Source organism: Saccoglossus kowalevskii, chromosome 12 (genome assembly GCF_978046115.1).
Source record: "Saccoglossus kowalevskii chromosome 12, keSacKowa6.1, whole genome shotgun sequence".
Taxonomy (NCBI): Eukaryota; Metazoa; Hemichordata; class Enteropneusta; family Harrimaniidae; genus Saccoglossus; species Saccoglossus kowalevskii.
Genome location: NC_140652.1, coordinates 14,816,456 through 14,831,312, shown reverse-complemented (window position 1 = coordinate 14,831,312; position 14,857 = coordinate 14,816,456). Strand labels below are relative to the sequence as shown.

General features: G+C 34.8%; 1 protein-coding gene across 1 annotated transcript; it reads right to left on the bottom strand.

Annotated features, from left to right (window-relative positions):
• Nucleotides 1-11,093: 11,093 nt before the first annotated feature.
• On the bottom strand, nucleotides 11,094-13,644 carry LOC146735552 (uncharacterized). The gene is made up of 4 exons (XM_085505911.1): nucleotides 13,260-13,644; nucleotides 12,281-12,470; nucleotides 11,864-12,121; nucleotides 11,094-11,239 (listed from the first exon to the last, which is right to left on the bottom strand). Exons 1-4 carry the CDS (start codon nucleotides 13,566-13,568, stop codon nucleotides 11,094-11,096), a joined length of 903 nt encoding a protein of 300 aa, XP_085362037.1. The 5' UTR covers nucleotides 13,569-13,644.
• Between the last annotated feature and the right edge of the window lie 1,213 nt (nucleotides 13,645-14,857).

Here is a 14,857-nt window from a genome sequence, read left to right as displayed (position 1 = left end):
AGCACATGGTAGATGGTTTCCTGGCCTTTGTTTAGTATTTAAAGTGCCTGTGCAATGCCCACCCTCACGTTTCCCATTTTAGATCTGTGTCCCACTGAAAAGGGTAGTTATTGATTTTTTTTGCTGAAAAGATTACTCGTATCCAAGTAAATTTGGGATATTTCTCGTGTTGTAGCCACGCTCACCTATCGTGAAACGGTCGACTGTTTCCGGATTTACGACTCTCGCCGAAAGTGAGCCACCAAATGACAAAATGTGAGAGGAAGTCATACCCCTGAGCCGTAGTAACACTGGTCGTTCAGTATACTTTTAAACGATATACATTTTCCGGTCGGCGTTTTTTTTTTTTTTTTTTTTTGAGAGAGAGATAGTTTTAAGATGTTGTGTCGTGGGCAGTTGCAGTGAAACGTATAGCCATAGTGTATGTATTCACACGTTTCTAATCGATCCGAAGGTGCGACAATCACTTAACCTTATATTCTTTTTTGGGGGAAAAACTGTCTTCGTCCATGAAAAAAAACGACTAGGTTTAAAGAGAAACGCCGACAATGTAAACCTGGCGCAACACTTTTGAAAGAAATAGATTACGGACCAGCCCATGATCACCGAGGCGGATTTCAGAAGAGAAAGAGACGTCCGGCAAGTGTTTCAAATCAGTTGACTTTTTTGCGATCCTGATTATCGTTTTATAGAGACCATTTAGTTCCTGTTAAGTAAAAGGTAGCAATAATTTTGACAGTGACACGAAAACGAAGCGTCGGACAAACAGGAAATTACACAGCCCTTACACACTGCTATCTGTTTTCATTTTCGAAGGCTGAAAGTTTCTGAATTGTTTGGTGATTGGTGTTGAATGTCGAATTCACACCTCTGTTCTTTTTTACCTCCATGCTTGCAGCTTGATCTGCGTGATAATTTATGAAATAAGAATGCGGGCTTGGTCAATGTGTTTCCACCAAATAAAGTTTTAATACGATGTTATAATTATGACAATCACGCCATGGATCACGCTAACTCGAATCCACTCTGTATGTATCCGTATGTGTGTCGATCTCGATTATTTTTGTTATCCAATTAGACGCCGCGTTTAACGCACTTGCCCTCGCCGTGACCCGACGCGTTCACCTATTTCAACAAAATGTCAATTTATTTCCGAGCGGCTGTCATTTATTTAGTAACTGTGATTTGTCGTTTTTTTATTTATTTTATAGTGATCACTATAGTCTAATGTTTATAATGTCAAAATATGTTCTCTTTTATTTTAATTTTGAAAGTTTTACTCAGACGATCGATGAAATAAAACAGTGTAGTGACGTACCTAGTAAACTGCTAAATAACGAGATAATTCCGATGTCAATTTATATTTTGTCCAGCGACAGTGTACAAACGTGCGCCGGTGTCAGTGACGATCACGGTGACCAGCTACACCAGAACGAACATATTTCACATCTAACTCAACCCCATGCAACAAAAATTGATACTATGTGTTCATTATGGTCCTTTCTTCCTCGACAAACAAGTACATAAGTGACAATATAGTCAAAGACGAGAAAACTGCACAAGAAATTTGCCTTATTTACACGTATCGGCAATGCAAGCTGCCATGCGACTTCCCCTTCTGACGTCACAAGGGGAATTTCTGTATGCAAATGAGAAGCTAGTGAGGAGCCTCGTTTTAAAATACACAAAAATAAAGTTGCTGTAGACTGAGTTTAAAACACAATTTTTCACTTAAAACAAATAATTCATGTTTAGAAACATAAAAATTAATAATATTTATTTATCAATTGATAATTTTGGGCGTGAAAATAGCAGCCATTTCACAGGCACTTTAAGTGATTGTCACTGTTCAGTCATGTAAGCTTTTCTACTGTGACATTTGCAAACCGTTACACCAGTTTTTCTCACAACAAAATTGTGATATACGTATGCAATTACTATTCATAATTATCATGTTTAATCATGGTATTTATATTCAAAGCCATTCATGTCAACATTTTCCATGATTGAGTAACTCAAATGCTCCCCAAAACACAATGACAGAACTTTACCAGTCTGAGAGCTGTTTACAACTGCAAATAAAATGGCACACTGCCTAAGTGGGTGAAATAAATGGCACACAGTCATACTTTTAAAAACGCAAGTTCAATCAGTTAAACTTTATTTATGAAATCAAAGATTTTGATCATTATTAGATCAATATAATTTATTGATAAGGGACACATTTTGAATTTTTTTTTTCCTTTCTTTTCTATTTTCTTCTCAAGTTTTCCTATGACATGGACAATCATACCAAGCTATGTTTTTTTTTTGTTTTTTTTTTTCGAAAAATGAAAGTGTGCCAACTACTAATCCTCCATTGGTTAGGTGTCATTTTATACCCAATGTTGAAAAAGTACACAATAAAAAATAGAGATCAAGTAATTATGATAGATGTCAGTCATCTGGAATTGGGCCATCAATCAATAAAGAAAATGTACAAGAGGTCTGGGTAGATGAGGCTGACATCAAGAAAGCCATGCAGTTCAACAACGATGTGCCTGACACTCAACATGCTGATACAACGCAAACGGATCATTCTCATTTGATGACTGCAATATTATTGTTTATTCTTTCATGGCAAAAAACCTATGTTGTTTCTGATAGAGGTATTCAGTGCCTTGTGGCATTCATCAAACATCTGCTACTGACAATAGCTACGATCTTTAACATTGATGCGCTGACAAAGTTTGTAAAAATTTGGGACTTGACAGAGACGCATTCAAGCAATATGTGGTATGTGCTAAATGCCATAGTGTTTATTTATTTGAGGATTGTTTTAAAACCAAGTTTAATGGAAAGAAAGTTTCATTAAAGTGCCAGCATGTTGCCTTTCCACAACATCAACATCGGTCACGTCAAAAGCAATGTGGTGAAGTGTTACTCAAAAAGGTAAAAGGACAAAATGGTCGAGAGTACAGTACTTGTATCCCAAGAAAGTTTATTGTTATAGAAGTCCAGTTACATCCCTAGAAATGTTTGTTATAAGACCCGGATTTACATCTGCATGCAACAAGTGGAGAGCAAGACAACCAGGAAAAACATTTTGAATGACATCTATGACGGAAAGCGTGGAAAGACTTTTTCAATGAAGGATATTTTAAAAGTAAATTTCACTTGTGTCTTACATTGAATGTAGACTGGTTACTGTACCATCAGCCCCTGTATTTCAGTAATAAATTGTGTAAAAATTGCAGATGTTTTGTGTCACAAAAGAAAAGATACTGTATGTGGCGTCATAAAATGCATTATAGGGCATACTATTTCAGTATCTTGGATTTTCTTTGATAACAGCTGTGAGAGAGCGAATACATTTTTCAGATTTTGTATATAATTGTTTATTATTTTATTATTTTATATGCTGGTCTGCTCTACATAATCATACTTGTTTACTCAGAATGTGATTTTTAAAAGTTTACCTTGGACTATAATCACCCATGCCAGCAGTCTCTCTGAAATTATTTACATATGCTTCTATTGGTAATACGCTTCTAATATGCAAATATTTTTCTGTTCATGTGCTTTAAAATGTGTTCTAAATAAATCATTTTGTTTTGCAAAACAGAATACCATGTTTCAGGTGTTATTTTTTGATATGCACTTCCCATTTGATTGAATAAGGTACTGCATGTGCTTTATTGCTATGGTAAATCTGCCAGTCTGTATTTTTATTAATATTTGGCGAAATGTTTGAGGTCCACCTTTACCAGAGATGTAACTTTTTAGTATTCTGTGTTTCAAAATATTTTTTTTTAAATGAAAATTTTGTGAATTTGTGTTGATTTTAAGTGTTTGCATTGTACAGGTATACAGCACTGGTCAATATGCATCTTGAACTTCAACACAAAAGGTTCTTCCAACCATTGAGTTTGTGCCAAAAAAACTTGATTTGGTTCATTTTAACTTGAAATTAAAATGTTTTCTGCTGCACAATGCCCCTCCCCCACTCCATTCATGAAAGTATCTTACAATGCAATGTTTGTTAGAAGCATTCACGACAAAGTAGACTGGCCCAGCTGTCATGACTTTTTTTCATTTAAATGATAATAAAAAAAAATGGAAAAAACAATTTTGCAAAATTTTGCGGTTAAAGGGGATTTTGCGGTAATACCTCCATTTCGCTATTTTTTTTCTTAATTTTAAATTAAAAAAAAAATTATTCGCCCAGACTGTGCCAGTCTAATAACAAAGCAATGTTACATCCCCTAAACATGGCTGTCAGTATACATACTAGTCTTGCACAATTATAGTTACCATAAATGATTTAATGTCCAATTCCCAATCAAGTATGGAAAAACTTGCAGGAAAGCAAAACAAGGTTTGTACTACATATACAGCGAAACTAATTGCCCAGGAGTAAATAACAATCTGTCAAATTTGTACTTTGTTATCACGCAATAATGCATTGCACGGGCGAGTTTGAATTGGGGGTGTTGTGTCGTTTTGAATGAGGAAATTGTTATTTCTTGGTATACCCAAGGGGTCATACCGGTAACAACATATAAATATCCGAGGTGAGATGTGTACTTATAGTTTTTCAGTATAGTTCAAAACATGTCTTCAAATTTCTCAGCATGTACAGTAACAGATAGCCCCGTTAAGATCAATTCCATATGTCGACTATGTATCTGCACCCCCCTGTGTAAACCCACCAGTCCGTCAAATCAAATCAAATCCCCTCACCAGTAGAATTATGTGCCAGTATGTTTCAGTATATTTAATTAGATGCATATGTATTTACTTGTATTTGGCTAATACAAGTAAATACACACCGTAGAAATAAATGGTAAATACATCAGAAATAAACAATGTATTTATAGTAAGTATTTACCTGTATTCACAATGTAATCACCATGTATTTACAAGAGTGCAATTACAGGTGAATAAAGGTATGAATACAGGACATGTTTTTCCGTTTCCTGTTTTCATGTGTATCACCCTGTATCTACTTGTATTTACCAAAAATACCGGCTTTAATAAATGTCTGTACTTAACAATATTTTCGCTATTTCACGTAGTGTGCGCGCCTCCCAATTCACAGTTGCGTGTGCATTGATATTGCGCTATGAATGAGAAATTCCGCTAAACTATGAAAAAGACGGGGTATGACACAGCGCATTCCATTTCGAACACATCGCGTACCAGACCTCTCGTTCACGAACATTATTTATGGTGTTTGTAGTTGACGGTCGAGTACCAAATAAGCACATCATCATTATTTTAGTGTAAAATACGAGGGACGTTCAAAAGGTAATACCCCCGACCCAATTCCAGTTGTCTGATCTAGATGAAATTGTGCATGTGTAATGATTTACATCACTATGTGTTATATTGTAAAAACAGCTCTGAACTAATTGTGGTTTCTGATATACAGGTGTTTGAACTGAGTCAGGTGTGGAATGAAGCCAGTTGTGTGTCAAATCCATAAATAGTCCAATTTGGAGGTATACTTGCGAGTCTCAGGTTCGAAGCTGTAGTTTGTCCCACCCGATAATGAATAGAAAACGCAATTAATCTGTGTTGGTGGTGGCGCTGTTTAATGCTCTTTACGCTGTGATAACATATCGGTCTCTTTGTCAACAATGCGTTTAAAATCGATGAGGCAATAATACATAGATATCCACTGAGTGAAAACATGACATCTGATTTATTAAAACGTGAGGCAATTCTCCCAAAGCTCAGAAAATATGAAAATTGTTAACAACACATTTCATGAGAGATCGACAAAAACACGTTTTACGGTATCTGAAATAAATCAAATGTTATCATTTATTACTAAACAGATAGTAATATAGACACCTGTTTAGTATGATGGTTTCCGACGATTAGGTACCAGAGCATAGAAACTTAAAATTAAAATTGTTATCCATGAAAAAACATTAAACCATCAGAATTGGCTTTATATACAACCATTTAATTCATAGTGGGATGGGCAGAGTAAGTCGGTGCTTATTTTTATTACTGTTTGACCACCGAGTTTTCCATTCCCCATGACCATTTCTAGATAAAAATAGCTCCAAGCAATATCTGACTTGACTACTTGTTCTAAGGTGTGGCACATATAAATGAGTGTTGTGATATGTGGCAAAAAACGCAGGCAGATAAATATTAACATTCTAAGATTTTTATTTGCTTCAAATAATGTAGAACGAGATGAATCAACGTTACAGTCCGCTATCGTTATTTTAATATTGGATGCAACTATTATTTTATGGGGACCACGGGTCATAACTTGAGCAGAGTTAACAACCACGATTTTAAAAATGCCTTAATCAATAAGAGTCTAAGTTTAAGAGAAACAATATTTTTATTTTTCATTAGAACAATAAATGTATTTGACAAGAAAATATAAAGATTATTCTCCACATATGCTAGAGGACGCTCCCACCAACAATTTGCAATAATTTACGTTTACAGAACTGAATGCCCATAGTAATGTATGTAGATGTACCTGACCTGCATGCACAAAAAAAGAGAACAATTGTGTCAACACATATTTGATACTTATTTCGGTTTAAAAAAAATCTCATTAAATAGTTATCGACCATTTATATTATTTTCAGATATCTCATTGATATATACATATATACATTGATATATATATATATATATATATATATATATATATATATATATATATATATATATATATATATATATATATATATATATATATATATATATTATATACATTGCAAACGTGTAATATTTATTGGCGGATAAAGTGAAGTCTTTCTATTTTATCTTTAATTACATTGCTTTTGGGGTCAGACTTGTAGTTGTCACTATAATACTAATTTTAATAACTTGATTCTACATCTGCTTAAGTAATGCGCCATTTACGTTTGAAGTTAACAGGACAGTCCCAAATATTCTGGCTTTTACAGTGACATGTAGGCAATAATATCTACACTTTGTACAAGTGTACTCTACAAATATTGTTCTTACAAGAATACCGGGAAGTTTATCACAGCGAAACTAATATCGCACGTTAATGCGTGACATTAATTCCCAGCTTGATTCGTGTTACATTTGATTCACATTTGGTACACATGTCATAAAGGTACACATAAGTACGTGAAGTTGTTGGCTGCTTAAATTTAATTAAAATAGGCTAAAAGTTACATGTATCAAATACAATGATGCTTCATGTTAATAAAAATAGTATTATTTAGTAGTATTGTGTTTGTTACCCTGATTTCATTATCAGTATAATCACCACGTGCCTTTCTATTTCCACAATATGCATTTGAATTTAGGCATCCCCCGATCAAATTCATCACTATACGCTAGTTGTGAACATTTTATCAAATATATGACAAATGGCACAGTTTGAACCATTTTTGTCATTTTCGTTTCCATCATAGTAAACTCTCAATAGATAATATTAAGGTATTGCAAACTATACTGAAAGAATATTTACTAAGGTCGATGCAATCATTTTTTACCACGCATTGTTCAAGCTCAAACGGTTCGGATTCATTTTTCCCCGTTCTGATTTTATTATTTCTCATTCCGTCATTTGCTTTAGAGAACTTGTATGAGAGAACTGTTAATAAGGATGCTGTGATTTGTTATCATAATACTTAAAAATATGAGTTAGTGGGGCTGAATTTCAAAACTGTGATTGAACACGTAGTTCGGCGGTCACATTTCTTTAAGCCAACAGGGAAGTGGCCAATATTACAAATAAAAGTATAACATATCACGTGAATTTATGCGCTATGATAAACATCGCAAAAATATTTGATTAGAGTAATGTTTGAAAACCGTGTTGGCGATTAGTCAGATATATTGATGACCGTGGAGATTTAAATAAACCCTGAAGAGCTCTTCTTGACTTCCTGGGGTCTCATTGATGTATAATGAATAAAAAGAATAGCACATCACTGTTAGGGTATACTGGTATTCACCGATGTTTTAACCCCCATTTCCACGGTCAGACCGATGTTTGTTGCCCTATGTTAGGAATAGAAATATTTAAGTTACTTTTTTTGGGAAAAAAACGTAAACTTTTGGCCGAAGCGCCCTCAATGGCGATCTAATCGAGTCCCGAGAAGATTTCAGATACACTTCTGCCAACGCTGACATAAGATACGTCACAAGGGCAATACCCCTTCCCGAAATGCATCAGGAGCTGTTGACCTTTAAACCTATATTCATATGTACATACCGATGGCCTTCGAACGCTTCCACTTATATAAAGTTTATGAATAAGCATTGTAAATATGCGCATGTGATTGCCTGTGTTAATCATTCCTCTGGCACGTGACGTGATTAAACAGAAACGCTCATACACATTGCCTCCAGTGGCGGCGGCACGAGGAGAGCAGAGGGGTGATCGCCCCCTCGAATAAAAATGTTAGATGGGCATCGCCCCCTAAAATCAAAATGAATCCTTTTTTGTCCGCAAAATTTGCCCCTCAAAATGCAGGAAATAACGTTTCAGAGGGTCTAGATTTCATGCAAACTGTCGTGACGCCGCCTCTGGGCAATCGTTTGATGGTAACCGAGCAAAGTGCATACTAGAATCAAAAAGCTAAATGAGTTAAAGTTTGTGTAAAAATGGTTGCATTATACTTGTTTTAGTGCAATACATACTATTGTTTGACCAAAGGTCTGTTACTGGTAGTCATTTCGTTTTAAGTGGCGTGGCAATCAGAAAGAGTCTTACATAGTATAAAGTTCAGTGCGTCGATTGAGTGTCCTAATCATGAGGTTGATACTGGTTGGGTCACTTTGGTATTTTGCCGCCCATTTGCGTTATTTCCTGTAACTGGATCACTCGTAGTTTTATCGGCAATGCGCCCAGACACTCAAGTAAATCATCCTTAGACTGTAAAACATTCAATAAGGCTTAGTACTTTGATATCAGGGAGGTTGTTAAACTAGTGTAACTTGTGCCGTTTTTGTTCACGACTTCTTATCTGGTTATCATTTTTTTCTTGAACTCTACTTTCTGCAGCCCCTGGCATGCAATGTTTTGTTTGTCTTCTGTGCCTAGCTTGTATTTGTTAACAAATCAACAAGTTAATAACAACTATGACTATAGTATGCAGTGCCATGTCACTTCATTTAGCAATAGTTCACGCTAGGGCGTTAGGCACTAAGTGTTGGATCAGTGATACATTCTGCTTTGAAATATTTAAGAAATAATATTCGTATTAAATATCTAGATACTGTGCCATTATATATTTATTTAATGTCTTCACCGATTTGACACGTACTGGATAAATTGAGAAAGTCATAAGCGTACATGAGAGATGCAAAACAAACATTTAACAACGCCGCCACCGATGAATTGCGCGCGCTTCCACTTCACAGTTGCGTGCGCGTTGATATTCCGCTACAATTAAGAAATTCCCCTAAACAATAAAAAAGACGGGGTATGACACAGCGCTTTCCATTTCGGACACACCACGTATCAGACTTCTTGTTCGCAAACATTATTTATGGTGTTCATATTTGACGGTTGAGTGCCAAATAACCACATCATCATTATTTTAATGTAAAATAGTACGTAATGTTTATGTGATGGTTTTCAAAAATCTTTATAAATACATAAGTAAACCACATTTTTATTGAACATATTTTTTGAGTTATCACACCCTGACGTCGGCTGTAAAAATATTATTCAAAATCAGAGTCACCCGGGTAGTTAGATGTTAACAACCCATCAGTTATTGTAGTTTCAGTATTGCGAGGGCATATCGTTGTTTTATTGGCGGAAAGATTGTTTCGCCCGCCTTCAAACTAATGTTCAATATGCACAGAATGGCAGCTACGCATCTAGTGACAGCGATGCATCATAAGTGCCCTCACAACAGCAATTATTAAAGTTTCTGCATTTCACGGCAAACGTTTAACAGTCCGAGAAACATTTTCAAGTTTCCGAAAAATGCGCATTTTGCTTTATTTTTAATAGAAAAAAACAACATTTTGAGAACTTTCACATATTTGCAACATTTTAGCAATAATAAACAGTTTTCATAAAATGTGCCCCAACTTGTATACATTTACGATAATTTTGTGTCTTTTTCACAATATTGTAATCATACCTTATAATTTTTGATTATTTGCCAAGATAAAATTCAAAATTAAACTATGTGAAATGACAGCTCACCAAAATCCGAACTCCTGACAAATTTTGTAAGACCACTTATCATGCTAATGCAGTCTTTGTGTGAGGGAGTTTGCAAGAAATTTTTGACATCTTTGTTCTGGCCAAAGGTTGTCAAAAAAATTTCTGACATCTGTGCTCTGGCCGAAGGTTGTCAGAAATTTCTGACATCTGTGCTCTGGCCGAAGGTTGTCAACAATTTCTGACATCTGCGCTCTGGCCGAAAGTTGTCAACAATTTCTGACATCTGTGATCTAGGCCAAGGTTGCCAGAAATTTCTGACATTCATATTCAGAAAGTAAAAAAGACCACACCACCTAGTTCTCGTTAGGAAGTATTTCAATTTATTAAATATTAGTACTAAATTGAAAAAAGCAATTGTAATCAAATACAGGTCTGTGTAAGTGAACATTCTGTGTAAAATATATCACCATAACACAGGGAATAGAAAATACAATTACAAGCAGCCTGTAGGCTGAGATAGTTCAGCTGTTATCAATGTACATTTCAATTAAAGAACTGAAGATATCATTAGAAAATGAACAATATGTATAGTATCAAGCAATGGGACTTGCTGTTTTCAACAAAAATATAACTTAATCAAAAATAAACCAAAAATTACAAAAATATTCACTAAAATAAGAGAATTAAAGATATCATCACAAAATAAACAATGAGAAAAATCCACAAGTAGTACCTATATATGTATTAAATATCAAAGCAATCAGACTTGCGATTTGCAACAAGAAGTTGAAAATGTTACTTTTTACTAAAACTTACAAAAATATTCATCAAAATTAATATCAAAGCAATCAAACTTGCGTTTTTTACAAGAAGTTGGAAATGACGAAAATATTCACAAAGAATTGAGAATTTAAAATCTTGACATGAAATGACACATGCATTGTCTATAACAATACGCAAGTTAATGACACTAATTATGTGGGTCCTGTTCTGTGTCATCTTCAAGGAAGTCTGCAACTCCATCACATCTTACTTTACAGTAGTTTACACATTTTTCGTTGATATCGACTCCAACAACATTTCTACTGTGCAGAAGCCCCACCATTATACCAGTTCCTGTTACATAATAGAATGAGACAAATTTTAAACTTTTAAAATTTTCACTGCACACACTTTTTGAAATGCACATCTAAAATCCAAAATTTAAAAGAATACCATAACAGTGTTACCACAGGCACTGAGAACACCCAATCACATGCAATCACACGAATAAGAACAAGTCTGATGACATTGGTCATGCAACTTTAGAACATTCTCCGCTAAAGCTTCATCTTTTAAGCCACCAAAAAGGTCACCAGGAATGCCTCCTAAAACAGTCTATAAGGATAATTTGAGCTTCTCTTTGGAAAACATGCTCAATGGTAAGTTATTTTGGCTATTCACAACAGAAACACCTAATCATTTCAGTAAAGTGGAAGACGTTTTGTTGTATTGAAAGGTGGTTTATAATTTATAATACTGTGAAATACTTCATTTTCGCTGGAATTAATTTTTGCTGAAAAGGCTTTTTGGGCGTTCTTTATGGAATTTATTTTCATTGATTTTTTGATGAGTTGAATGTGAAATACAGGAAATTATAATATATTCGCTGGATTTTATTTTCACGGAATCATCTCTTCAGCGAAAATAAATTTCAAGTGAAAATAAAGTATTCTACAGTAATTTCTTATTTCTAATCACCTGCTCCACATGTCCCATCTAAAATCCATGCTGATTTGCTACTGCAAAGTTTGATGACTTTTTCGTATAGCTGCTGCGGCTTTTGCTTCTTCGAAACAACATCCCCCTCGCCATCTTTTATGACTGACTCTGCTTTTACAATCCAAATATTGTGTTGTGGCTCATCCACATGGACCTGGTCAAGTGTGATGACTCCATTTTCTGCATAGTACGCAATCACCACCCCATGGACAGACTCTGTTAGTATTGATGTTGGTTCTGCAGAGAAAATGTAACAACTATAAGTAACAACTATATTTATTTGCCCCAGCCCCAAGGTGACAATCTAAGTAGTCCATTAATACTATATTATTTAATACGACCTGAGAATAGACAGAAGGATTCATTTACAAATTAGGTAAAACATATATGGCTCACCTTTCCTTGTATTTTCTACATAATAAAATATTTCCTCCACTTTAGTAAAAGTATTTGTTTTTATAAGTTCTCCTTTTATTCTAGTCATCAGACTGGTGTCACATAACAGGACAAGTCTATAATTGTCAATGCTGGTGTTGATTGTTTTTACAGTTATTACCAACTCTTTTATTTCCTCGGTTAGCCATTCCTGGAAAAAAATGAAGTGTAATAACTGACAATGGCTGAATAAGAAACAACAAGACAGATTTTACTAACTGCTTTGAAACACGTTTAAATACAAATGTAGCTACATGCATTTTAGCGAATTTGACTCCATGCATGAATTAACTGAATCTAAACTGCCAACAATCTTATTGTTAGGATATATATTGTACTTTATTCTAAATTAGCAACATCTTGAATTACCTGAATTATAAATTAGCTAAAATAACATGTTAGCTAAAAAGACATGTTTTACAGTATTTTAATCTCCCCCTGCACATGCATTTACTTATTTTTTTCACAGCTCTGCGAAGAGCAACTGCCTGGGCACAGAGCTCTGTCTCAACGCCTGGGCTTTCCAGATGCTAACAAAAACAAAAACTGGTACATGTTGGACAGCTCATCTTTTATGTTTTGTTTTTTTTCGGTAATAGCAATAAATTATGACCAGCATTGTTTGATGTGGCGCACATTGACTTGTAAACACAACCCCTCTCAGACAATACATTACTGGAAAAATTAGTGTACTAAAATGCCCTTTCAGCTGAGTTTGGGGTAATAGGGCAAGGTTGCAGCCTCGGTACAACACTCTTTGAGGCACCCGAACTTCTGATAATTTTAAATTATTTTTATGAGTGACAGTGCATGTAGTATAAAATTTTGGAAAAGTGGAAGTGATCGGTTTTTAACAAAAATAAAAAGCAATACAACTTCAATGAATCTAAACTATCATTGTATTATTTTTAAACAACTTATGATAACTATTAATACTTACATCAGGTACATCCACTATTACACAGTCAAAACCATTTGATTTAACACCATTCTCTTTTAAAGTCTTAGGTGACAGCTTCAGTACATCATGGTGCAAAACAATACCTTTTGAACCATCTATACCATATAGGCACTCTTGAACTGTATTCGAGTCCTTATCATTTCTTTTTCTAATACTTTGACAGTATCTGACAAAGGTATCAGGAATATTTGGTCTGAAAGGTAACTTTGTGAACCTGCTCAAGTTCTCTCTTTGTGTCTCTTTTGGAAACAACTCCATGGCTTCCTTCCACGTTTCTACTCCCATCATTTGTATGAATGCTCTTTGTATTAATGAGAGCTTAGTCAGAATTTGGCTCTCTTTTTCAAATGCTGTCAATGACAGGTTTTTGTCTACAACATCTGACACCAATTTATTTAGCCCAGTTTAGTGAATTGTGTTTGTTAATGATTAAACATGGTGTATACCTTCTTTTATAAAAGATAGGCGAACACGTATTGGTCAGCTTTGGATTTGTTATACCACGTCTATTTATTATCAAGAGCAGGGTGAAAGCGTTCTATATTCGGATGTTTTCAAAAAGCGCGCGGCCATATCTTGTACGCGCCCTACGTACGTTTTCTAAAACTCGGAGTCTGAGCAAGACTCAAAATCATTACATGTATGAGTTAGATCAAAAGACCACCAGGGCAATGCTCGTAGTACTTTTTTTCCATTTCTAGAATGTTACTCATAACTCATTTCACCAAAGAATGAAAATATTTACGTATTATTTCTAGTATTCTATTAACCCAAGCACAATCATACCTATCATCTGTTTGCTTAGTAACATGATTATTTATGGTTTCAGATAACCATATTTCAACATCTGTGTCGATTTCTATCGTGAATTTGTACTCTTCAACATTTTATTCAGGCTGCGTGACACATTTAGGTATATGATATCACTAAGTTTAGACACACTTGACTAATGTACCTAATTACTGGCCACAAACCTCCTGGTCACAGTATACTTGCTAGTTAAAAGCTATCAAAAAGTACGTCTGATATTTAAGTATACTTTTCTACTCATTTCTGACTACCTGTGGCTGTTAATTGTAACATTTGTAAATATTCATGAATGCAGATTCAATTTAGAACGTGAGGCTAATATTAGGGGGCGAGTGAACGTGATGATATATAGAATATAACATATTTGAAAAGCAAATATTGTATATGACCACTCGCCCTTTTGGTGCAACATACTAACAAGATTAAGCTAGTTAATGGTATATATTATCATACAAATGCTATCGTGAATAATAATGCAACAACATTTCACTATTTACGATGTAATACCACGTATATTGATACAGTAATGATGTACAGTAATGATGTAACATTGTGTTACATTGATACTGGCACAGAACTGCAGTTATATGTATACTACAAAATGTGATACTGCAATAAAAGTCGCTGCATTAAAAGTTGATGTCGCTGCCTGTCCTTCAACGTGCAAGACCATGCTTCCCATGTAGGTGAATTTTTCTGTCGTCGGTAGATCATCTGTTACAGGTGAGGGGTTCTAGAAATTGAGTAACATGGCCTCTGTTTTCTTC